The sequence below is a fragment of the Anolis carolinensis genome, chromosome 1 (assembly GCF_035594765.1).
Source record: "Anolis carolinensis isolate JA03-04 chromosome 1, rAnoCar3.1.pri, whole genome shotgun sequence".
Classification (NCBI taxonomy): Eukaryota; Metazoa; Chordata; class Lepidosauria; order Squamata; family Dactyloidae; genus Anolis; species Anolis carolinensis.
In genome coordinates, this window is record NC_085841.1 from 293082436 (window position 1) to 293109440 (window position 27005).

Sequence of the window (27005 nt, forward strand, 5' to 3'; positions counted from 1 at the left end):
CCGTTGTAAGTTGCAGCAACAAATCAATGAAGGCTTTCAAATTCTAGCAAATTTGGATTGTAGGAGAACTGATTTGCACCTAGTGCTTTCCTCTTAACCAGAGCAAAATCAGCCCATAACTGGAGAATGTATACTTTTGTCTCCTGCCTGAAGATGACTCATAACAAAATGAAGACTTAGGGCCATGCTCTGAGATCTGGCAACTATACTTAGAACTGAGTATTAGTGTGACAAGATAGAGAGATCCTGACTTATGTGTAAATCAGGACAGTACACCATATCAGAACTTGAGAAAAATACTTTTAGTACTACATTTGCCAGAATCCACCCCGCCCCATCATTGAATGTTTGCCATATATATTGGAAACCACCCTGTGTCCCTCAGAGGAGATAGGACAGAATACAAGTAAAGTTTATTATTTACTAGCTTGGGGACCCGGTGGTGCCCGGGTTATTTGAAAAAGGCATTATTTGTCTTTGAATGTTATGTATTCTGTTTGGAGTGGGTGAGCTACAATTCCCAGAATCATGAGTCAATCCTCTCCAAAGCCTGCCAGTATTCAAAGTTGGCCATTTTGGGTCTGTGTACCAAGTGTGGTCCAGATCTGTTGTTGGCTGGTCATCACCTGGCTGCAGTGCTGTCTGGATGGGGGTGAACTACAACAACTCCCAGATTCCCAGGGCAATTGTACCAAAACATCTGTCAGTATCCATAGTGGGCTATGTTGAGTCTGTGTGCCAAGTGCGGTCCAGATCCGTCGTTGGCTGGGTTCAGTGGTCTTTGGATACAGGTAAACTACAACTCCCAAAATCAAGGCCCATTCCCATAATCCCCTGTAGTATGTTCAGTTGGTCATGAGGCTTCTCTGTGCAAAGTTTGGTCCTGGTCCATTGTCAGTGGGGGTCATTGTTTCTCTGGATGCAGGTGAACTATAAGTCCCTTTGATGTTGAGGTAGAATTTAGAGGTCCTCATCCAATAGGAGAGAGATCGGAGATCCCAAAAAGGGTTCGTTACCTTGGCGAGAAAGAGAGAGCCACTAGAATCAGAATTTCCCAGTTCCCAAATAAATCTCACCAGAGGCTGAAGAAAAGAACCACCGAAGTGTTTAATGCAATCCAGCTGGAAAGGATGTCAACCACAATCATTCGTCAAGAAGACATGACATACAACGAAATACAGCACACTTTATAGCAAAGAAATGGGGCGGCAAGGTTTGAATTTCCCACTCCGCCTCCTTCAGCTGGCTTCATGCTGATTGGTTGTTTTCATCAGCTGGAATGGAGGCGCGAACACCTTGCCCAATCAGAGAGCCAGCAGCACTTCAGCTTCTCAGCCAGTCAGAAGCAAGGGGGCAGTCTAAGCCATAAACAATGGACTGGAGAGCGGATTATGAATAGATTAAGATGACTAAGGTGTGCCTAACGACTGTCGAGAACCCTGGGGATCCTCAAGACAGTCTGGTGTTATTTCTAGTAGTGAGAATATCCAATTTTGGGTCTGGCATGGCTGCCAGAATCCGGCTTTTCTAAAGACTGGATATGTAAACAGATAAGTGTGATCCTGTCAGACGTTCCGGCCAGGTGTGAAGACAAAGGGAGAAACGGATTAGGACAATCTTGGCTTTCCGAAGGCTGATTGTCCCGTATAGGAAGGTGATAAGAATACCAGTTGGACACTCCCCCCCCCCCCCGAGCGGTCATGCTCTGAGGCCCAAGAGGAAACGTTCATGGTTATTGGTCATTGGTATTGGTTATTGGTATTTTAATTATGTCCTTTGAGAAGGGACAATTCCCCCCTTTGAAATGAAGGGAACTTCCTTGCAGCCAGGTCATGCCAAGGTGACTCTTCATATTCCACTTCATTTCATAATTCACATATGGAGGCAAAGGAAGGGAAACACACGGGGATACATTTATAGGATCAGAAATCATATTTACCCACTCCTACCCCCCAAAGAGACCAGGGAAATCTCATAAACTACATTGGAAGGTATGAAATATAGGGAAAGGGCTCCAGTGGATGTCCATGAGGTATGAAGGCTGTGACCACTGCCTGAGGCATGAAGGGACCTTTGGGTGACCCCCTCCGTACCCATCATGCAGTCTGAACTTCACGAGCCGGGGGAACGGCGGCAAGGCAGCAGCGCAGCAGCAGAGAGGCTCCATTGACAATCAGCTGTTGCCCCTTTAAATTTGATTCTTATAGAATTAAATGTGATTCCCAGAGCGGAGGAGCCCAAAGTGCAAAAAGCAAGATAGCAGTTAGGCTTAGAATTAGTTCAGGAAGAAGTGGTGTGAAATTGGTGCCAATCCGTTAATATGTGGTTATGGAGGTCCTGGGATCTCCATAACCGCAGTTTAAAGGGCACGCACTTAGCCACACTGAGAAAGAAGAGGCTGGTTTCTGTGGAAAAGGAAAGGTTCCCAGGCTGAAGTTGATGGAGAGATACATAATAACTACTAGGAGAGGAGAGGGTTAGAATGAATTGATACTTTTATTAGGGATTGGTTACATTGTTAGGGTTAGGGTTAGAGAAGCAAAAAGAAAAGATTAAAACGTGTTACAAGCTGCTGCTGAGACACATATTTCATAGTTGGTTGATTCAGCAGGGCTTTTCTCCGGATCTGTGGAACTCCCTGCTGCAAGTCAGATTAGGTTGAATGCAAGGAGCCTGTTTTGTCTGATTTCACCTTTTCCCCAAACTTGTCCAATATGTTCTATTGGTTATGGGGACTCTGTGTGCCAAGTTTGGTCCTGGTACATCATGGGTAGGGTTCAATTGCAGGTGAACTATAAATCCCAGTACCTACTACTCCCAAATGTCCAGGCCAATTCCCCTCAAAATAACAAAAAATGTTTGTTATGCAGACAGATTTGAAAGGGAAGGGCAGTAGGTGGGGTCATGCAAATTCCACACCAATGGAGAACCCTAGGATGCCTGCCTGTGGTGGAGGAAAAGGCAAAATCTAGGATGAAATTGTCCCCAAATGAAAGCATTCCTTAGATGGTGGTTCGCAGTGTTTGGGAAGGACATTGGCAGGGTTTGGGATACATGTTCATGGAGCTCGCTGTAACCGCAATGTCAGTGGAAAAGAGTGACTGGGTGGTTCCTCAGTACTGGGTACTATAGCCTGTTTGTGGAGACCAGAGGCTGTCTGTGTAACCAGACAGCTGTACCACATACGGGATTTCACTTTAATTATGGATATAGATATAGATAGATATAGATAGATAAGATATAGATTATTATCAGTATGGCCAAGCTGATGTGGATATTATGAGAGTTGTAGTACAAAAAGTCACTGTCCTAGGCTATGTGTTTATTATTTCATAATTGATCAAAGGAAAACAACATGTGGTTTACATTGTGAAAAGCTTCCTCAGGAGTACAGTATATAATAGGGTATCTAGTACAACCAAACTTTTCTTTATGGTATCTGACCTTATAAGGCATTTCTTTCAAAAATAAACTTTGAACCCATGGTATTGAAAATTTTCAGTCTCTTTGATATAAACTGCTCACATATGCACCACATGTATATTGTGTAGTTTAATAATGTCTACCACTGTTTCATTTGATAATAGCATATAGAGCTGCTTATGACTACAAAGTTAGTATGGCTTCACCAGATGATGAGGCATTCACCACATTTTGAGAAAAGAAACTTCAAAGAGATTTTTTTAAAATTCTAACTTTCTGGAAAGCAAAGGAACTCCATGGGAATCTTGAAGATACTAGCATGAAATATGGCTCATTCACTTAACTTGATTTTTCTATTACTGAAGTTAGATGTGGGCATACTACAACTTCATGATACTTTTTTGCTAAATCTTTGAAATCTGCAATAAAAAATAGTAGCAGTTTAAAGAATTAAGAACATTTTATCTTTCTTTCCAAATTACCAAGCTTATCAAGGATGGTTAAACCACCAAGATTGAAAGAAGGCTTTATCCAGAACTGTCCCACTGAGCTCATTCTAGTCGTCCTCCTGGTGTCTAGAATATTTTCTTTATTTTTGTTTCTAAATCCTGCAGTGAATAGCAATTTTCAGCTCAAGAGATTAATTGCATGCACTTGGAATTTAATGACTGAGGGTTACAGCTTCACTCAAGCTATAACCAAAAAAAGTAGGGTAGATATTAAAATAGTAATGAAAAACATCCATCCCTCCAAATTATATGAAATCCTCACAATAAATCTCTAGAACACAAGTTTCTTGGTTGACTATATTAAAAATGAATTACAAGAACTCAGCTTGTACCCAGCAGTATTTTTCTACAGATTCGTTGATGACAGTTTTAAAAATCAGTTGGCAGCTTTAGGCTAGTACATAAAGAACTGAGTTCTTGGCTGACATAAAGTTACTCAGTAGTTTTGTGCTACTATTAATTGTGTTCTGTGGTTTTCTGTGGGAATAAGGCTGTGTAAATACAATAGTTTTTCAGACTTCATGTGATACAACTATAATTTGTCACAGTACAAAGCTCTAAGATGGCACAAAAGAAAACATATTAAAGAAGCTTGTTTTAACAAGAACTTATACCAGAACAGATAGATAAACTTCAGTGTTAATTATACCTTTTTGTTTCCTCTTCAAGCTGCTGTTATAAACAATCAAGACATCTTGTTGTTCTTGCTGCTTCTCTTACATAATTGTCAATGTCATCTCCATCTCCTTTTCCTCCTACTTCTTCTTATGCATGTCTCATTAGTACAAATGATTAAATAGTATACAGCACAAAAACAATAAAATAATGCCCTGGAGACTAGGACGCAGAACAATGGCTTCAAATTACAGCAAAGGAGATTCCACCTGAACATTAGGAAGAACTTGCTCACTGTGAGAGCTGTTTGGCAGGGGAACTCTCTGCCCTGGTGTGTGGTTGAGGCTACTTCTTTGGAGGCCTTTAAACAGAGGCTGGATGGTCATCTGTCGTGGGTGCTTTGAATGTGATTTTCCTGCTTCTTGGCAGGGGGCAAGACTGGATGGCACACAAGGTCTCTTCCAACGTTATGATTCTAAGATTCTATGAAAACAATTACAGAAAACACAACACTGAAAGATCAATTTTTCAATAAACCCATAAAGCATGCTGTGGCTAGAATTTAGATGAGATTGGCAGAATATAATGTTCTGCCATCTCCAGCCCCATTTCCCTTCTGTCTTAGGACAACTAACAACTTCAGCACCAAAGGACATTCCCTCAGCCAGTTTATGGCTAAGAGAAGATTGTGAGGAACCATATGGCCATAGTTTGGAGTTGGGAGAAAAGATCTCACCTCCCACATCTGCAGCAAGTAAACATGAATACACTGGAGCTCCAGGAGGATATTTTCGAATCATCTAAATATAAACTTGCAGTCAGATGCTCCCTAGACCATCTTACTACTCTTTCACTGGACACACATTGACTATGCAAGAATACAGTAATACTGAAGAAGTCAGAGCTGCTGGGAAGAGTCATTGTACAAGTGGGGACTAAATCACTCCTTGCACAATGAACATATGTGTAGAAACACTTGCATTACTATTTCATATTATGCAAGCATATCTTTTTGTACAAGAGAAATGGGAAGGGGTATCCGCACATTCATTTTTAGGCAGGAAAACGTCTTAGGGAACCCTGGATCCCTGGGTACTCAGCTTTACTATAAAAATTATAAAATTATATATTTAGTTACTGTAGTCTTTTTTACAGGAGCTTTTATAGCTGGATGACTATAAGTACCACTAAATGAGTGGGAGGATTTCAACTTGATAACAATACAACTACATTTCATAAAACTATATTTCAACAGAAAAGTTTTCCCCAAGGAATTAGGATTAGAAAAGCTTCCCCACAAGAGAAAATTACTCCCAAGGGATCCAATAATTATATGAGTTCAACAAAGACTGTTTGTTAAAATGCATGTGTGCCAATATTCCATGTCTGCCTTTGCGTTTGAACACATTGTTATGTGCTTTTATGTGTATGATCATTGAATGTATTATGTGTAACTTTTGTGCAATTGAGATCCAGTATTGTAGTGTGTAGTAGTTTGAACACTGCACTATAACTCTGGACACAAGGTCTGAATCCCTGATCAGGCATGGAAACCTTCTGGGTAACCTGGGGGAAGGCAGGGCACACTCCCTGAGCTTCAGAGGATGGTAATGGAAAACTGCACCTGAACAAAGCTTGACAAGAAAGGTTTACTGTAAGTTGAGAATGACTTGAAGACAACAATAATCTTTTAAATTTTGCTGGGATTTGTGGTGTTTAGACCAGTAGAGGATAAGCTGAAATCAGTAAGGCTTTTTGGTAACGGAATATACCATAGCTCTAATATTACTTTGTGTCTGATATGAGAACAGTACTAATGAAATAGTTGCATCAATAGTGATTTGTTGTCATATACCTTCTTTTCATCGTCATTTTATGGCCAACGTTTTGGCTCTGACTTATGGCCTTCTGATTTATTCAGATGAGATTTTTCACTACCTTCCTCTAAGGCTCCAAAAGGGTTACTTATATAAGGCCATTAGTAAATGTCTATGGCTGAACAGGAATTTGAACCCTTGTCTCCTATAGTTCTAGTTCACTGCAATATTGGTAAAATGAATAAACTCTAATATTCCCAGAATAGCACAGTCATCCTTTTGCAATTCTTATATTTTTTCAGTTGCCAAATCCAAACTCTTACCCAACACTAAATAAAAGTCAAAATTGTATAGAAATATTAGATATTTTAAGACAAAAAATTAGTTTTTTTAGGGCTTGTTTTACAAAGACCTTCAGTTCTTATGATTAAGAGTAGATTTTGGTTCTGTTTTAAACTTTGTGTGATCCAGGTCCCACTGAATGGCAATGGAAGTTTTGTTTTCTGTTTCAATTTGATCGTGATTTGTTTTATAAACAAATGCTCATATATCCACTTGTATGTTGTAAAACACACTCCATATAACTTCTTAGCAATGAGGTTTTAGAAGGATTATACATTTATCAGAATTCTGATTGATTGTGAAAAAAAACCCTCATTGTTTAGCAGTAAAAAAAAATCCAGGAAGTTAAATGAGAGACCAAAAATTGTGAATAAGAACTGTTGTTATTTGACATCATCCTTAAGGTCACCAGTGAGTTTCCAGTGTCCCCAGGGATGCAAGTCCTCATATCTTAAAGTCCTACTGCACCACATTGGCAAATAAGAATAGATGAGCATTTTTGAACACATAAGAAAACGTATAGAACTGTAAAGGGGGAATGAGCTCACTTACACATATTTGTGTTTACAGGCAACTACTTAATTCTGCTTTACAATGTGTCAAGGTACAAAACCTGGGGAACCAGAATGGGATGTGAAGCTTGACCTGATCCTCATTTACTCAGAAATATTTTAAAGTTCAATAGCACAGATCCATCCTTAAGTATGATATTACAGCTTTTGCAGACTGGTTGGCTCACAAAATAATTGCCAATAGCATTAAGTACTTTCTTGGAGATTCTTTAAACACAAATGGTGCCAAACAAAGAAAGTAGCAACTGTCTTGGCAAAGTGCCATATTAAGATGTACAAAGTTATGTGGAGTTGCAATCATTCATAAATATGAATCACTGGAGTAAACAGAGCTCAGAATAAAGTGCTCTCTTCTCTTCTAAATAATTCAACACCTTTCCTTATTCTGACAAAACCAGGCTGCCTGGTATTCCTACTTATGTATAATGCATATTTCCAGATCTACTGCTGTCTCAAATAGTCCTAACATTCCACTTTAACCAACACAAAAAGTCACAAAAAGAGCACTTATCAGTTACCACCTCTTTTGGAGTAACATGGATTTGGTAGATGGCTAACAGAATAATTATATTGTTCCTCCGTGCTACTGACCAGCCTACACTCTGAATAAATCTTCTTTATGAGACCTATTTAGAGATTTGCCCCTAAGTGTCAATAGCGTTCTTTGGTGGCTTGGTAGTCAGACTAGAAATGAGGGTGGGGGGAGGGAGTGGGGATATTTTGGCTTCTCGCGGATTTCTGTGGGACTGCCTCAATTTATACTGTTTTAACTGGCAAAGTAGTTACAATGCGGTAGACAAATGACATATAGCAAAACACCACATTTTGGGACGTCAAAATGCTGTGTGGATGGGGAGGGTACTTCTGACTTAAAAATTATTTTAAAACCTCTATAGATTGAAATTAACTAAAATTAATTCTGAACAATTTAGTCATTAAATATTATTAAATTTATTCTTCTTCTCCATGACTCATTGATAAGTATAATTCTCTCAAACTGAAATGTACTGTATTTTTATACATAAACAAGGCACGGTACTTTTTCATTATCCAGGCTGAAGCCAAAAGGGGGCGCTAGACAGAGAAGGATAGTCCATTTTCTGGGGGGGGGGGGGGGCTTTGAAGGAGTTAAACCATTTCCCTGTTTTCCTGTATTCCCTCCACTCATGTTGCAGTTGTAGAAATAACCCTCATTATGAAATTGGAAGTGGGGAAGGGGAATAACCAGCGAAAATGGGGGAAATAGTTTTCCTCCTTCACCCCCCCCCCCATAAAATGGACTATCCTTCTCTGTCTAGTGCCCCCTCCACCCGGATAATGGAACAATACCCAAGCCTCAAATGCTGTGTTGTTTTCAGTGTATGACTCCTGACAGGTCACCCTGATCACAAGGTTTCTTTGAGGATTAGTTCAAAGGAGATGATCCAGTGTGTGGCATACTCTGAATCAGCCCCAGAATGGGTTACACAGGCACCCCTCCCCAGTCACTGGTGGAAGGGAGGGGTGAGAGGGAGTCCTGTCTCTGAACAGCCACACTTATCATCAACCCCTTCCATTCTCCATGTTGTGGCGGACTCCGGCCATGACATAGGTCCTACCAGTCTGCTGTTGGCTCCAATAATACTAACTCAGGTGACAGGGCAATGAGTGAGGGGTAGAGGAAGAGGAGGAATTACCTCTCCCCTTCTCTCTCCTAATCAGGAGGGGATGGTAGATGCTATCCGGTGTCCCTGGGATTTCCAAGGCCAGGAAACATGGCATGGCAGTGAAAACAGTTGGAGCCATTTCCATCTCAGAACTGGCCCAACTCTTTACATGGGCCCAAAGGGAATACTCCAGCTTCTAGTCCAATTCAGAATATCCCCTAAGTTTGGTAAACATAGGACAAGGCCATGTTAGGGTCTCCACCATTTACTTAGAAGTCACCCTTCTGGGTCCCATGAGCCTTATTTCCCAAGTCAGAGCGGTATACAGGGTGTGACCCCCTCCCCAAATGTATTCTCCCTTGTTTACAATGCTAGGAAAATGGTTTTAACACCTTCCCCCCCCCCCCCCCCCCCCAAAAAAACCCCACATACACTCTTAACAAAATTTAAGATTCCAATAGTAAAGAATTGGTATGTAATGACTAGAGAAACTTGAAGTGAGATTTTCAACCTTGAGCTGTACAGGGATGACTATTTGAACACCTTAACAAAAGTTATTTAAACCGGAATTGGAAATTCCAATTAAATCATTATAACATGTTTTATTCAATGTATATGCATTGACCCAGCCTTCAAACAAGCACCATAATGTTCATGTGTTTTGAAGCCACCTGTTGACCAATAGCAACCCCATGGATTTTTTAGGGTTTTCTTAGACAAGGAATATTCAGAGGTGGTTTGGTTACTGCCTTCCTCTACAGTACCATTTGTTGACTGCCTCCAATCCAAGTGCTAACCAGGGCTGACCTGACTAAGCTTCCAAGATCAGACAGGATCTGGTATATTTGAGGTATGGTGTTGTTTTAAAACTTCCTATATGTCTATCTTGATAGAATGATCCTAGCCAGTATTATTGTGCTGACCTTTCAGTCCCCTAGAAATGCTATGTGCATGTTCACACACTATCAAGTCTCCTGTCAACTTATGGAAATCCCAATAATTTTCCATAGGGTTTTCTCAGGCAACACACCAGTTTCTTCTCCTGAAAAAAACAGAACCTGGCATTCACTGGTGGTCTCCCATCCAAGTATCAAGTTTTATTAATTTTGAAGTATATAACCTCTCGGATTTCATATGGATGCACGGGACTGGGTGCCCTTGATATGAGCTGGTCATTGACCGTAATGGAGCCTCCGGTGGTTTAGGGGATAAAAGCCTCGTGATTTGAAGGTTGGGTTGCTGACCTGAAGGCTGCCAGGTTCGAATCCCACCCGGGGAGAGCGCGGATGAGCTCCCTCTATCAGCTCCAGCTCCATGTGGGGACATGAGAGAAGCCTCCCACAAGGATGGTAAAACATCAAAAACATCCGGGCGTTCCCTGGGCAACATCCTTGCAGACGGCCAATTCTTTCACTCCAGAAGCAACTCCGGTTGCTCCTGATACGAAAAAAAATATTGACGTAATAAAAGTTCACATTACGTTACAACTCCAAAGCCCAAAGCAGTGACTGCCCAACTGCACGAATGCCACAGTGGCCTGAATTCCTTGCGAGGCCGCGGGTGCGGAGTTTCCAGGCCGTCCGGCCACCGGGGCAAAGCAGGGCGCCTCTGGGCAGGGCGAGGCGGGGCCTCCGGGGCGCCACGAGGGCCAGGCGCCGGCCGGGAGCTGAGGGAGGCGGCGAGAGGGTCCGGCTCTCCGCCGGGCTGGGCGGGAGCTTCCCCTGGCCCGCCCCCGCCTCCTCCTCTCCCCCTCCCCTTGCGCCTCAGCCTGGGCCTGGGCCGGGCTCTGGGCGAGGAGGAGGCGGCGGCGGGGCTGGCGGCGCTGGGGAGAGCCCCCCAAGTTCCGAGGGGCCATGTGGAGGCTCCTCTGGCTGCTCCTGGGCTCGGCGGGTGAGTCGGCGGGGCCCGGGCCGAGGAGGGAGGGGAGGGGAGGGGAGGGGGCGGCAGGAAAGAGCAGGAAAAGCGCCACGGCAGGCCTCCCCCTTGAAGCTGAGGGCCGTCTGGAGAGAGCTTTCCCTCACGCCCCCCTTGGCTCGCCCTGGGTTGTCCCAGTGCGTCGTCGCTTGGCTTTGTGTGAGAGGTTGACCTGCCAGGCTGACTTCAAACCAAGCCGCTCAACACGAGGGACAACTTGGGACGGCCTTCGTCTGCTGCTTTTCGTCTTGTTTGGATTTGTTTCTGAGGTGGAAAGACTTGTTGCCATTCTGAGGGAGGGGAGGAGGGAGGGCTGACTTCTCCGCGTGGTGCCCTCGCTCCGCGTTGGCTTTGAGAGGCTGTGTGGCTTTCTCTCCCTCCCTCTCCCCTCCCCCCCCCCCCCCCCCATGTTGCTTCATAGCCAGATGAGCGTCCTCTTCCCCGGTGGCCAGAGACTCCCTCGGGGAGCCTCTTTTCCCTGCGCCCTTTGGGACTCTTCGCCCTGCTCTTTCGCAGCGTTATTATTAGGTCGTGGCAAAGCGGCTCGCAATTCCTGACGCTTCTGGCGGCCTGGCTGCAGCCCTCGGCTTGGACTAACTCTGGCTGCATCTCCACTGTGGAATTAATGCACCTTGACCCCACTTTAACCACTATGATTTCGTGCTATGGAATCATGGGAGCTGTAGTATCGAAAGGCACCGGCACTTTGCAGAGAAGGCAGAAACCTTTTTATTCAGGCAGGCTTTAATAATAATAATAATAAAGATTGAACTTCAAAGACTCTGGCAGAAACCAGTACAGGTGGTCCCGGTGGTGATGGGCACACTGGGGTGCTGTGCCAAAAGATCTCAGCCGGCATTTGGAAACAATAGACATTGACAAAATCACCATCTGCCAACTGCAAAAGGCCACCCTACTGGGATCTGCACGCATCATCAGAAAATACATCACACAGTCCTAGACACTTGGGAAGTGTTCGACTTGTGGTTTTGCGAAACGAAATCCAGCATATCTATCTTGTTTGCTGTGCCATACTTTGAATCTTTTTCGAGAGAGAGAAAAAACAGTGTGTAAATTGGGTTGTTGTGCATTTTCTGGGCTGTATAGCCATGGTCCAGAAGCATTCTCTGCTGACGTTCCACCCACATCTATGGCAGGTGACCTCAGGTATACTGGAAAACTAAGCAAGGGAGGCTTATATATCTATGGAAGGTCCAGGGTGGGAGGAAGAACTCTTTATCAGTTGGAGGACAGTGTGAATGTTGTAATAAATCACCTTGATTAGCATTTAATGGCCTTGCAGCTTCAAGGCCTGGCTTTACAACATTCACACTGTCCTCCAACTGACAAGAGTTCTTTCTCCCACCTGGAACCTTCCACAAATATATAAACCTCCCTTGCTTTGTTTTCCAATATACCCCACAACCTCTGAGGATGCCTGCCATAGATGTGGGCGGAACGTCAGGAGAGAATGCTTCTGGAATATGGCCATACAGCCCGGAAAATGCACAACAACCCAGTGGTTCTGGCCATGAAAGCCTTCAATAACACAAGTGTGTAAATTGATATAATAATAATAATAATATGGATAGAAACCTTGTAAAAATAATAATCAGCTTTATTTATAAGTTGCCCTCTCTCCCCAGGGCAGTGGTTCTCAGCCTGTGATTCCCAGGTGTTTTGGCCTACAACTCCCAGAAATCCCAGCCAATTTACTAGCTGTTAGAATTTCTGGGAGTTGAAGGCCAAAACATCTGCATTATATTTACAGTATAGATGCACCCTTACCACCCCATCACATGGATTTTTGGTCCCTTTTTCCTCTTCTGGACGGGGCCTGCTGAGCGCCATCAGACAACATTGGCTTGACCTGTCCCCATTTCTTCAGAAGTGTCAAGGAAGCGTTTCAAGATGCTTCCTCATCTACAATGGAGAAGTAAATGGGTTTTGGGTAGCTCCAACATCTGTTGGGGACAGCGACAGGGTGCCAGCGTGCCTTGACCTGTTGCATGGGGTGCCCCGTGCACTTACCATTTTGCCTGCAAAATAGAACAACGTATGAAGTACTTTCAGCTATCATTTTGTGTTACAATTTTCACATAAATAAAATGTTATATTATTAACGTGCATATATTAAAATACAGAGAACAAAGACTGCTACCAGTACAAACGTAAATGTAATCTAGAGAATTACAGGTGGAACTGTCAGGGCTTCTATTTATCTCACTGCTATGATATCAAATTTAAGAATCTCTGCTTGTCCTGCTGCTGTCAACACCATTTATAGGGACCTTGTGCATATCTAGATTTCCAAGAAGTAACATCAGTAATGTATCCCAAAAGAACTGAGGGAAATGGTTCCCAAACTTATTTTGTGAGTTGTCTGCAATTCAGTGATCCAAGTAATATACAATTATAGCAGGCCTGTCAATTCATCTCTTTTAAAGATCAGACAAAGTAGAGATAATGTATGGGAAGTGCAAGAATTTGGAGAAGAGAAACAGCAGGAGCTAAATCTGTACATGCAAAGCTGTTTATTACCCTTCCCATTATACTATTCACAAAACTTGGGGCAGTAATTATTTCCCTAGGTTTCTTGCTCACTAAATATTTCAGTCTTGTCTTCTTGTTGTTGTGTGCCTTTAGGACATGTGCCGCCAACATATGTTGACCTTAAGGAGAATCTGTCATGGGGCTTTCTTGGCAAAATTGGGCCCTTGCCTTTTTCTGGGTTTTTTCTTTTTTTACCTGCTGTACTTTTAACAAAAAACATTACACGGAACCCACTCTTTTCCTAAAGCGTGTCTGTTTTTTTATTACAGTAGTCAAAGACATTATCTGTGTTAGTCTGTGCCAGTATAGCACTTTCACTGGAGCTAACTGGCAACATCATTACAGCCTAATGACACCATGCCACGCCACAATATTAGACGAATTTTCACTTGCTTATCCTCTTATCTTATATACAGTATGATTGCCATTAACCTTATCCAAGGAACCAATATATGTTACTTCACTTATCAGCAGTTTCACTTATTCACTTAGGACCTGCTGTACAAGCTACGTCCTTTTTTCAATGCCTCTATCATTCATCCCATTAAAAATAATGGGATTCTCTTTTATCTGCAGTTTCACATATACTTGTAAGGTCTGGGAATGTATCCCTCATGATTGTGGGAATTATGCTGTATACCATCCTTAGTCAATAATGCTCTCAAGGGTATTATGAGATAACTTTTTATATTGTTTTTGATTGGTGTTTGTAATAACATTGGCCAGCTTTTTCTTTAGCTACAGTATTGTGTAGTGCTCTTAAGAAACTCCAAGTCAGTTATAGCTTAGATTTCTGAAGGATTTTGTTTTGTCATTCAAACTCTCCTTCAATCCTGATTGATAAAAATGAAATATTTGCAGAATGAAACATAAGTTTGTTAAAAAGAGCTTTTGTAAGCAATAAAAAGCAAACCTCCTTTACTGGTTCTTTATTAATGCAAGCAAATAGAATCTGAAAGATTCCCAAGGCATGTTGAACAAAATATTAAAACCAGGCCATTACAGCCCATTGCTTTAAGTCAAGAATGTTTGGTTTCTTCAGAGTCGCCAAATCATACATTTGAGGAGCACTTTCATCCATATTGAAAGACACAATATAACATTGCTTTAAAAAGTCCTTGTCAACTGAAAATTGAAGTATACTTTGAAGCCTTTGGCCTAAATCCAATTGGTTGTCAAATTGAAATTGGACCCATTGAATTAACTGAAACTTGTTAAGTCTCATTGACTATATAGATCTATTCTCTTTTAGGCTAAAAATTGGATTTAGGCAACTGAAACAAAAGAGAATTATGATTGCTGTGCTAAGAAAACCCTATGTTGTCAACGGGTGACTTGAAGGCACATTAAGAATTTTAAATATATTATCTGTAGAGTTAAAGAATTCGGCTGATAGCAAAATGTAAAGTTATATCAATAATGAGTGCATTTCTTATTGAATATAAAAATACCAAAAACATAATTTCAAAACCCACAGTGAGAAGACTAACAAAAGTACGTCCTCTGTTGTACATCTTTACACTTTTAAAAAATCACTAGAGCATTTTGACCAACTGGGAGATTTACATGTAGAATGGCAAACCCATCCAGCTACACTTCCTCTGTACAATATTTTACTAGTTTCTTTTGTGAACACGCTTAAACAAAAATAAGGTGTAATGCTAATGCCAGAGATAAAATCTCTTCATTCTCTTTGAATTTTCCATTTTCCATTGAAGCTCATTTGTCTCTTGTCTGAATTTTTTAATAATAAGCCTGTGTACCAGTGATACCTGACTAGAGTAGATTCTGGCAGAAGTTGCTACGAGTGAACAAAGAGCTTTGTTGCAGTAGCTTTGTGATTAAAAACGCGATTGTAAATTCCATGAAGAATTCTTTCATGTGCTACATCATATAAGGAGTGCTTTATTTTCAAACCCACTGATGTTAACTTTTGTAGTGTTCTTTTGGAAACTGAAATATTTGGTTTCAGCCTTGCAGCCTGTTGTCATATGAGCAAAAATCAAAATGGCACATATTTCTTAATTCAAAGTCATTTTTATATTTAAAAAAAATCATAAAAATGACTTTTTTATTTGGGGAATGTGTTGTTCTTGGTTTTTTTTCCCCCGAGTGGGTATATTTTTCTACTCAATAAACTTGAAAAGTTATTTTACTCAAAAATTGACTTAAAAAACCTGGGTCAACGTAAGTACGGTACCTTAACTCTTACTTTAAAAAAGAAGGCATTCTCTTCTCTGAGTAGATTAGCGAAAGATGAAAGCATAATCTGTCCTGAGAGAACCTAAAAAGAAGCACTCTCTCCACTGCAATGCCACTTATGGCCTTTGATGGCTGTCATTGATGGCTGGCCCCTAAGGTGGCACTGGTGCTTTCACTTCTCTGCAAAATAGCCCTTGATTTATCCACGAGTCACATCAAAATCCATGATTTTGGCTCCAAAAACTGCCCTTGACTTATACATGATGTCAATGTATGTATATATGGGTAATTTAATTATCCCTCCCCTTCCACAAATCCTATCCAGCATCTCCAGTTATTAGATAAACTTGGAATAGTTGTCCAGGTACTTGAAGATTTTGTTAGGACTCTTGTCTTGATTAGAGCTGACTACAGTATTTCATATCAGCGTTGTTCTGACATTTAGAAGACATTGACAATATCTTTTCACTTTCTCTTCCAAAAATATTGTGCGAATTGAGTTTTCATAAACTGTATTGTGTTGCTAGTTGTTTATGATTTGTGTTGCATCTCCAGATAATAGACATTGACCACTCTCCTTTAGTTGGAGCTCAGAACTTCAAGCTTATCAAGGGCATACTGTGATTCCTGTTGTAGAATAATAATAATAATAATAATAATAATAATAATAATAATAATAAATCTTTATTTATATCCCATTTTTCTCCTTCACGATACCCAAACCGGCTTACAACATATTAAAATCATGCAAACAACAATCCAAATACATTAGTAATAAGTATAAAACATCATAAAATGAATAGTTTAAAAACAGCAATAATATACAATGTTACAAAACGTAAAGGCAGAATACATTCATCCAGTTGTATGTGCATTGCACCAAGTAAGTCCCCAAGGAGAGAGAGGGTGGAATATAAATCAAGTTTTATGATTTTATTATAAGTATCTTTTAGTTAGTGTTTGCTTATGTTTTCTTTTAAATGGAAACTTCCAGTTCAGAGAATGCATACTTTGTTTCCAACATTTATTTTGATATATCTGTTGCTACTGTACAAGTCTGAGTCTAGCGGCTTTCAAAAATAAATCCATCAGGTACGTCCTTGAAGTCATACTTTCTTTGCATCAGTAGTTTTCCTGCATGTCTTTATATATTCTCCATTACGTTCTGAAATAGTATTTTCAGATCAAGTTAGATTTGAAAGTCCTTTTTGATGAGTGCTGCACTTCTATCATGCAGGCTGTTTCTAAATTCCCACGTCTCTTGATTGCATAGCAACTCAGTTTAGTTTAGAGATGATTTCTTTCAACCCCCCCCCCCCCCCCATTGAAAATTTCATAAAATCACAGAGTTGGAATAGCCACAAGGGCCATTCAGTCCATCCCCTGCTATGCAGGAATACACAATCAAAGCATTCCCAAGAAATGGCTACCTACCCTTTGCTTAAAAACCTCCAGAGAAGGAGACTCTCCCACACCACTGCTGAACAGCTCATACTGTCAAGGAAGTGCATGACGTAAACCAAAGTTTTGGTGGAATTTCTTTTTTTGCTATTGGAATCCATTGTTCTCAGTCCTAGTCTCCAGAGCAGCAGAATACAAGCCTGTCTCCTCCTTAATGTGACATCTTTTACAATATTTAAACATGGCTATAATTACTCACTCAGCCTTTTTTTCTCCAATCTAAACATGCCCAGTTCCCTAAGCCATTGATCATAGTGCTTGGCTTCCAAACCTTTGATCATTTTGGTTGCCCTTCTCTGCACATATTCTAGCTTGTCAATATCCTTCTTGAATTGTAGTGCAGAGAACTGGACACAGTATTCCAGGTGAGGTCTTACTAGAATAGAGAGGCACCATGACTTCCCTTGAATTCAACACTGTTCTCCTTTAGAGGCAGCCTAGAATTGCATAGGCTTTTAAAGCTGTTGACTCGTGTTCAGCTTGTGGTTTATTAAGACCCCTAGATCCCTTTTGCGTGTAGCATTTTCATGCCAGAAATCACCAATCCTGTGTCTGTGCATTTCATTTCTTCTGCCATGTTGCAGCATATTGCTGGCATATTCAGAATAGCATGGGTCGTGTATCTGAAGGCTGCAGAGAGGCGAGAAATGGAGTGATACTCACTTTATTTCCCGTTGCAGGAGCGTCCACTGTGGGTCTCTACTACTTGGACAGATTCACTTTCTCAATTAAAAGGCCTTTCCATTTATGAACAACAGATTTGCAGCCAAGCCACAATCAATGAAAGTCACTTCTGTGACCATAGAGCAGCCCCAAGTGCAACATTTGCAAGACTTCATTAAAATGCACCCACTGTTAGGAAGTGGCATAAAATTATTAAGCAAGAAAAGCTTTTCAACTTTCTGAAGCAAGAAAAAGCATCTCTTAAGTATCACTAAAGAATACTTTTTAAAGCTTCATTAACATTGCATGGTGTTCAGAGCCATCCCGTTTGACATTAGCACCATTTGGTATCTTATTGAAAATACATTTTAAATCATTTTTCTCCTTCAGAGTTAAATGACCACTACTTCTTTTTGAATCAATATCATAATGGTATTCTGAAGTTAAGCACAGAGCAGAATGACTGGATTATACATTACAACTGCTAAGTTTCTGTGCAACAACTTGCTGTGCTGTTGTTTGGTGTTTAAAATGCCATTTGACAGTTTTTGTTCCAGAAATGGAGGGGTGGGCAGAAACCATGTATTCTGTGATATATTTATCTGCTTTGCATGCAACATATTTGTCACATGGTGTTGTTATGATTTGGTTAAAAAGGAGTCATATCATAGAATCATAGAGTTGGAAGAGACCTCATGGGTCATTCAGTCCAACCACCTGCAAGAAGCAGGAAAATCTCATTCAAAGCACCCCTGACAGATGGCCATCCAGCCTCTGCTTAAAAACCTTCAAAGAAGGAGCCTCCACCACCGTTTGGGGCAGAGAGTTCCACTGCCGAACAGCTCTCACAGTGAGGAAGTTCTTCCTGATGTGTTCGACAACACATTATTCCTGATGTTCAGGTGGAATCTCTTTTCCTGTAGTTTAAAGCCATTGTTCCGCGTCCTAGTCTCCAGGGCAGCATCAAACAAGCTTGCTCCTTCCTCCCCATGACTTCTCCTCACATATTTGTATATGGCTATCATGTCTTCTCTCAGTCTTCTCTTCTGCAGGCTAAACATACCCAGCTCTTTAAACCGCTCCTCGTAGGGTTTGTTCTCCAGACCCTTGATCATTTTAGTTGCCCTCCTCTGGACGCTTTCCAGCTTGTCAACATCTCCCTTCAACTGTGGTGCCCAGAATTGGACACAGTATTCCAGGTGTGGCCTGACCAAGGCAGAATAGAGGGGTAGCATGACTTCCCTGGATCTAGACGCTATACCCCTATTTATGCAGGCCAGAATCCCATTGGCTTTTTTTTTTGCCACCGCATCACATTGTAGGCTCATGTTTAACTTGTTGTCCACGAGGACTCCAAGATCTTTTCCACGTACTGCTGTCGAGCCAGGCATTGTCCCCCATTCTGTATCTTTGCATTCCATTTTTTTCTGCCTAAGTGAAGTATCTTACATTTGTCCCTGTTGAACTTCATTTTGTTAGTTAAGGTATATAGTGTATACCTTAATTTTTTAGGGACTCAGTATCCAGCACTAGCTATCCAAATCATGAGCTTAACTCCTAATGTTTATATTATGCTTTACTGAATATACAGAAAGTCCTTAAGATTATAGTGCTGAAGTTACTTTGGAGGATGGGTGAATTTCTGACTTGCTAGTAATATGAATAAAACTGGTGTTAACGCAATAAAGAAAAACAGAGCATAATCATCTCTGCTGTAAGTGTCTGTTGATATATGGCTCTTATTTAAGAGTTCATTATTAACAAATATCTCTAGACAGCAGGAAGCACTAATTATCCTTATCTTTGAGATAAGGAGTCAAAAAAGCAAGATTCTGGGATTCAGAGCTATACCAGAGGGCATTAGTTATGCAACTATATGTCGATAAGTGTTTTGCATCCATTCAGAGTATAATCTAAACATCTCACAGAGAGGCACTGACTGAATAAGAGAATTGAGTTCTCTATTTTGCTAATTTCAATTTTGTAAAAGATTAGCAGGAGTATATTGTCGGCTACATAGTGATAATTATAATCCATTGGATTTGATGCTTGATAATATAATGGATTAATACCTCACTTGTAGATCATGGTGTGTACAAAGGAATTGTCAAATATTTGATTTCATCAAAAATATTTAGTTTTTCATAGCATGACTATAAAATTTTGAAAACCTCTCCAGAAAATTTCAAGTTGACTAACTGGTCCTTCAAGAATGGGTAGCATATGCTTGTCAAACCCAGTGACCTATTCTTGTGGATGGTTGCATCTTCAATATTCATGAGGAAGGAAATCCTTAGAGCTGGGACGCTACTACATACCCTGCCTTCAGTCTTGAGGAGAGGCAGGTAACAAATATAATTTATTATTCTGCAGAACCTTGCCCCAAAAAGAAACACAATATCAGAGAATGGCCAGTATTTATGCAGTTTAATTAGGTTCAAGTACTTTTTTAAGGACAGGTCTCATTGCAACTTATTTCAGGTAGGATGGAACTCTGCCTTGCTGCAGTGAAACATTTACTACACCAGTTTTTCATTCATCTTTGGCCTATTTGGTAAACCAGGAAGGGCTCGGGTCTAGCACATACATGTTGGTTCTCACCTTTCTGAGGATCCTGTCCACATTTTCAGACTTGGAATTCCTAGGTTGGATTGTCAACCCATCAATCATCTGAATATCTACTTACATTACAGGATTCAAGACAATTTTAGTAATTTAATGTAAATAGCAGGTCCAACAAGCAACTGAACAAATATCACAGATTCAGCATTTACAATGGTCCCTATTAAATCAGGTTGATGCATCTACATATGGACGATTTTCAGCTCAGAGATGCAGGGTGTGACCCAAGGATATCCTAAGACTCCTAGGTCTATTGCATTTAACTCAATCTAACTTTATTTCCTATGACCTCAGTTACGCTAAAGTATACATAATAACTGGCTGTTACTTCTGTTTATTCAGTCCTCTAACAAGAGTTTATCTTCCTTATTACTAGTTTTATTTTCTGCATTCATGCCAGATGTACCCTTAAGCCTCTCACAATTTCCACTCTATTATTCATATCTGCAGTTAAATGTCCAAGTGCAGAACAGTTGTGTCATAAGCTATTTTATTTCTTTTTTCATGGCTACATCCAGGAGTATTCCAGGTCAAAGCTACTCTCAGTCTGTTCATGTACATTGGACTTGATAGCAAACTTAGCATCTATCCTCTTCTTAAATAAGACTTTGGAATCTTCCAAAGTAAGTCCTTTGAATTTGCGTCCATGTAGAATTTAATTTGGAAATGAGATGTAACTCTTCTGTGTTGTAGGCTATTATTTTGTTTTAATTCAATTTATTTCTGATTTAGGGAGCACTTAAGGCAAATTTGTCATGAGACTTTTTTGACAAGGTTTTTCAGAGAAGGTTTGCCATTGAATTGTTCACAGGCTGAGAGAGTGTGACTTGCCCAAGGTTACCCAGTAGATTTACATGATTGAGTATGGATTTGAATCCTGGTCTACTGGAGTCCCACACCCGAACTATTCCATCATGCTCTTTATATAAATTCCTAGCTCTTGCTATATATTTTTTTCTAACTCTGTATGAGTACTAAAAAGGCAAATAGTGCCACAGTAGTAAATAGGTGTTTCTTTTATTGTTAAGAAGGACATGCTTTTGTGTACATCCAGTAATCAGTTTCATATGCCGCATTTGGCTTCTTATTTCATACAAACCAAGAATTGTGGTTTAAAATTAACCCTCATTTATGAAACAAGCAGATAGATCAACCCAGGGATTTTAGTTTGCTTGCTTTGATTGTACGTGTGTGTGTGCCTTCAAATCGCTTGTCAACTTTTGGTGAGTTACTGACTTTTCTAGGGTTTTCTTAGGGAATAAATGCTTAGAGATGGTTTTACCAGTTCCTTTCTTTGAAATATAGCCTACAGCACCTGGTATTCATAGGTGGTCTCCCATCCATGCAGTTACAAAGGCATATTCTGCATAACTTTCAAAATCAGACAGGATCTGGTGCTGTTAGATTATTTCAGCCTCCTTAATGATTGATTGGAGCTTATTTTTCATCTACAATTTCTGTCTTAAATCCAGGAAGACAGCAGTGTAAAACCAGAGCTTGAAAGAGCTATTTTTGGACTAAAACTTTTATAATTCCACAACCAGATTGGCTTATTCCTTTTCCTGGCCCCAGGCACTTTGTATGGAGTCCTTTGTGTCCATGCACATAACCTGATCTGCTGTGAATGCAGGATTTTTTTTAGCTACAGAAGGAATATTTTTCACTTGATAAATTGGAATACAACAGGATGCTGTGGATCAAAAACGATCATGGCATGAGGAAGCAAGAAAACTCAGTCAGGGGAAGCCATGTTGACCACACAGTATATCCCCAAAGCCTCAAAACAGCATTCCTTTTATTGGGCTAACCAAAAATGCACAAAATATATCTTAACTGACCATAACAAAAACAACATCTTGACAAAACATAGGTCTGTGATGTTTAACATTTTTTCTTTGTCTCCTATAATATTTTAACACTGTTGCCTGGAAATCAGCGGAGCTTTAAAAGTTTGCATGCAGCATTTCGTGCATTTTGATTGGCATTATTTTTTCAATTGGTTTTCAAATTGTTAAAAGTGTTATGTTTTCATTCATCTTATTAATTTGTAATATTTCATTGCAATCCATTGCAAGTTCTATTATTGAAATAAAGGCAGGATATAATTTTTTTAATTTATCATGTCAGAAGCAAACCAAGGGTATAGTTGTAATGTAACACATCTGGGCGTCCTCTGGTCAACCTCTTTATAGATGGCTGGTTCCCTCACAACCAGAAGCAACTTGCAGGATATAAAATGAATATGTTTATATAAATTAAAAGATATTGGCATTAAAAGCTATGACCCTGAATACATTTGCAGGATTGTTCCATCGAAATACATATAACTTATTTTAAAATGAATGTGTTCAGGATTGCAACAAGAAATAGTAGCCCTGGCAACAGCAAATTTTTCCCCTTTTACGCATAGCTATTAGCAAATCCCCATGTCACATTAAAATGTGAATCTCCTTGTTCACAAGGTTTCCAATAGTGGTCCATGAGTGCCAAGGACTCAATGGAAAGATTAAAAGCTTTGGTTTTCCATAAAGGAAGAAGAATGGATTGATTAGCACTGGAAACTCCTTATTTTTCACACAATTTTATTTGCCCAAACAATCACATTCATGGGGGAAAAAGGTTGAGAAATTTGTGCTTTTATTTAGGAATTCTGTTTTTTGTATTATTGCTCCTTAAAAGCATTTAGTCAGCATGGCCACTAGGATTTTTAGCAATGTTTTAAAGTTTATTTTGTAGACCGGGAGCATACAGCAGCTGTACCTTGCAGCCAGGGAGGAGAGGTTTCCAGTTTGTAGTCCAGAGACTGGAAGTTTATTTTGTTAAACATCTTGCCTCTGTCACAGATGTTTAGATGCTGCAATAATATATGTACCTCCTTTCAGTAATGACTTCAGTTGTCAATAACATGCTGCCAGGCAAGACAGATCAGTTGCATTAAAAATCTTAAGAAATTTTATATCCTGCAAGTCACTTCTGTATTGATACTCAAAGCCATATCTTAAAGTTTTTGAAAACCCCACGAGCTTTTCTTGGACTTGGCATCCAATTCCTAAAGACTGAGGTTGAGAATTGGTTGGGGAGAGGTTTCACTGGCACATATTTTTTCTATACCAGCCTATTTCTTTATGAGTGAAATTCTAGATATAGTTAATTTTCTTTATAATAATTTGATATAATTGTGGATCAGGAAGGAGGGATGTCGACAAAATTGCTTCTAGGCTACTTATCTGTGGGCAATTGGCTGGTCACCCTTTTTGGATAATTATTTCTCCTATTCCTGAAATAATTGAAGGAAACATATTCCATGCCTTAATTAAATTTGCTTAAGAGCCTTTGGTCATGTATATTCCAGTTTTTTTTAGAAACTTTCAGGATAGAACGTTATTATCTCCTCAGTCATTTGCCTTTTCATAGCCCAGTTAAATTAACTAATGTTATTATACATCCTGCCTTTTTGTAATTGGGGGCAAAGGAGGTATATCCTTCTGCTCAGAAACAATGAAAACTGCAAAAGGTTGCTTCTAGGCAATTTGAAAGATTTATGAGGGAGAGCAGTATCAAAATGATGTGGTCACGAAGAATGTCGTGTCTTGATTTGCCTGTGAATGGGTTCCATAGGGATCATCACAGGAACATATGTCAAGTTCATGGATGCAGTAAGTATCACTCTCTCATTGGCAGAGGATATATTTAGTAGAGAAGATGTTGGCCTAGAGTAATCCCAATGAATCAGTGGGATTTGCTTAAGTGTTGGTTTAGCATTCAGCAATTGATTCGCCAGGTCTATTCCAGTTAGGGCTAGCAACTGGATTTAAGCCTTTGGAAGTGAACAAAAGAGGTAGCCCAAGAATTTTTGAATTAATGAGAATAAAAAAGAAAAATTCAAATTAAAGAAGGGGTCACTGCCACTGCCACCACCTCCATCTAAATAATTTGTATTCTTTTGTCCTTGAATGATGCCTCAAAACTGCCAGCCATGAGACATCTTCCTCCTTAATTGTGGAAACAGTGCTCACCTAATCTTTTAGATGCCTATTGGAAAAAAAAAAGTGCCAGAGCTTTGTAAAATCCGGCTTCTGCTTTGGTTGATATAACATTTTCATTCAGGGAATAGATCTAAGTGCCCAATATTTTTTGAGGTCAGATGGATGCTTTGGGACAATAACAGAAGCATAGCTGCTGCAAATGCAAGACTTCTTTGCAACATCTATCTTCAATTTGTTGGACAGGTAGTAGGGCATGATGCAAACTCAATGTATATTTGCTTAATTTCTTATACATACTAAAATGTGTGCCTTGTAATATATAGTATGTTCATTTAAAGTGTCATTTTCTAACAGTTACAGGCAAGGATTTTTAATGCCAAGCAGAATGAGTTTTGCAAGGTTTGTGGGTCCCTGGTTTGTCATCATTCAATTCTTCTGTTTCAATGGTATACTCTTCTCAGTGAACAAGTGGTGTGTTAATAGGCACTTAAAGCAATATGTTAAAGGTTGTTTAACAGAAGTTTCAGTTCAGCCTGAGAGATGTTCAGCTACTGTAGATCAAAAGTTTAGTTACTAAATGTTTTTTTAAATAGAATGCTATTGGTCTTGGCAAAAAGTATTCTTCTTCATTCACGCAGTCGTTTCCAACTCTTCGTGACCTCATGGACCAGTCCACGCCTGAGCTCCCTGTCGGCCGTTGCCAGCCCCAGTTCCCTCAAGGCCAAGCCAGTCACTTCACGGATACCATCCATCCATCTTGCCCTTGGTCGGCCCCTCTTCCTTTTTCTTTCCATTCTCCCCAGCATCGTGATTCTTTTCCAAGCTTTCCTGTCTTCTTATGATGTGGCCAAAATACCTCATATTTGCCTCTAATCTCCTTCCCTCCAGTGAGCAGCCGGGCATTATTTCCTGGAGGATGGACTGGTTGGATCTTTTTGCAGTCCAAGGCACTCTCGGGATTTTTCTTCAGCACCAAAGTTCGAAAGCATCTATCTTCCTTTGCTCAGTCTTCCTTATGGTCCAGCTCTCACAACCATAGGTTACTATGGGGAATACCATTGCTTTAACTATGCGGGCCTTCGTTGACAGTGTGATGTCTTTGCTTTTCACTATTTTATCGAGGTTGGCCATTGCTCTCCTCCCAAGAAGTAGACGTCTTCTGATTTCCTGGCTGCAGTCTGCATCTGCAGTGATCTTTGTGCCTAGAAATATAAAGTCTGTCACTGTCTCCACGTTTTCTCCCTCTATTTGCCAGTTATCAATCGGACTGGTTGCTATAATCTTAGTTTTCTTGATGTTTAACTGCAGCCTGGCTTTTGCGCTTTCTTCTTTCACCATGGTGATAAGGCTCATCAGCTCCTCCTCACTTTCAGCCTTTGGAGTGGTATCATCTGCATATCTCAGGTTGTTAATGTTTCTTCCAGCAATTTTAACTCCAGCCTTGGATTCGTCAAGCCCCGCATGTCGCATGATGTGTTCTGCGTACAAGTTGAATAGGTAGAGTGAAAGTATGCAGTCCTGCCGTACTCCTTTCCCAATCTTGAACCAATCTGTTGTTCTGTGGTCTGTTCTTACTGTGGCTACTTGGTCTTTATACAGATTTCTCAGGAGACAGACAAGGTGACTTGGTATCCCCATACCACCAAGAACATGCCACAGTTTATTATGATCCACACAGGCGAAGGCTTTGGAATAGTCAATAAAACAGAAATAGATGTTTTTCTGAAACTCCCTGGCTTCCTCTATTATCCAGCGATATTGGCAATTTGGTCTCTCGTTCCTCTGCCTTTTCTGAACCCAGCTTGGACATCTGGCAACTCTCGCTCCATGTATTGCTGGAGTCTGCCTTGCAGGATCTTGAGCATTACCTTACTGGCATGGGAAATAAGTGCCTCTGTACGGAAGTTTGAGCATTCTTTAGCATTTCCCTTTTTGGGTCTGGGGATATAAATTGATTTTTTCCAATCTGATGGCCATTCTTGTGTTTTCCATATTTGCTGGCATATGGCATGCATCACCTTGACAGCATCATCTTCCAAGATTTTAAACAACGCAGCTGGGTCCCATCGTCTCCTGCTGCCTTGTTATTAGCAATGCTTCTTAAGGCCCATTCAACCTCACTCCTCAGGATGTCTGGTTCTAATTCACCCACCACACCGTCAAAGCTATCCTCTATATTATTATCCTTCCTATACAGATCTTCTGTATATTCTCGACACCTTTTCTTGATCTCTTCAGCTTCTGTGAGGTCTTTGCCATCTTTGTTTTTGATCATACCCATTTTTGCCTGAAATTTTCCTCCGATGTTTTTGATTTTCTGGAAGAGGTCTCTTGTCCTTCATATTCTATTGTCTTCTTCCACTTCCATACATTGATTGTTTAAAAATAGTTCCTTGTCTCGTCTGGCTAACCTCTGGAATTGTGCATTTAGTTGGGCATATCTCCCTCTATCACTGTTTCTTTGATATAATACTGAAGTAGGAGGGGAGATTTTCACATAGTTTATGAGTGCTGTATCTCAGGTTGCCTATTGACCTTTAACTTAAATAGACCATTTGGAAGTTTTACCGACTGGCATCATTTGTCATTAATAGAAGCTGAATAGGCTATTTCTCTTACTGTTTGAAAAAAGTGTCCACTTTTTCTCACACTTTGTATACTCTTCTTCTGAAAGACTGTT

General features: G+C 40.3%; 1 protein-coding gene and 1 long non-coding RNA gene across 4 annotated transcripts in view; one reads left to right on the forward strand and one right to left on the reverse strand.

Moving 5' to 3' along the window:
* Positions 1–2477: 2477 nt before the first annotated feature.
* LOC134295429 (uncharacterized) lies at positions 2478–10502 on the reverse strand. Its single transcript, XR_010001996.1, has 2 exons — positions 10169–10502; positions 2478–5030 (listed from the first exon to the last, which is right to left on the reverse strand). It is a non-coding gene; the product is annotated as an uncharacterized LOC134295429 (long non-coding RNA).
* Positions 10444–27005, forward strand: part of ldlrad3 (low density lipoprotein receptor class A domain containing 3) — a 245617-nt gene continuing 229055 nt past the window's right edge. For 2 of the 3 annotated variants that reach the window (XM_008105879.3, XM_008105887.3), the window contains exon 1: positions 10683–10814. In XM_008105879.3, coding sequence (XP_008104086.1) covers positions 10778–10814 — 37 coding nt within the window. In that variant the 5' untranslated portion in view covers positions 10683–10777. Of the gene's footprint in view, positions 10815–27005 lie in introns of all 3 variants that reach the window. The other variant, XM_062967887.1, reaches the window with a different exon arrangement.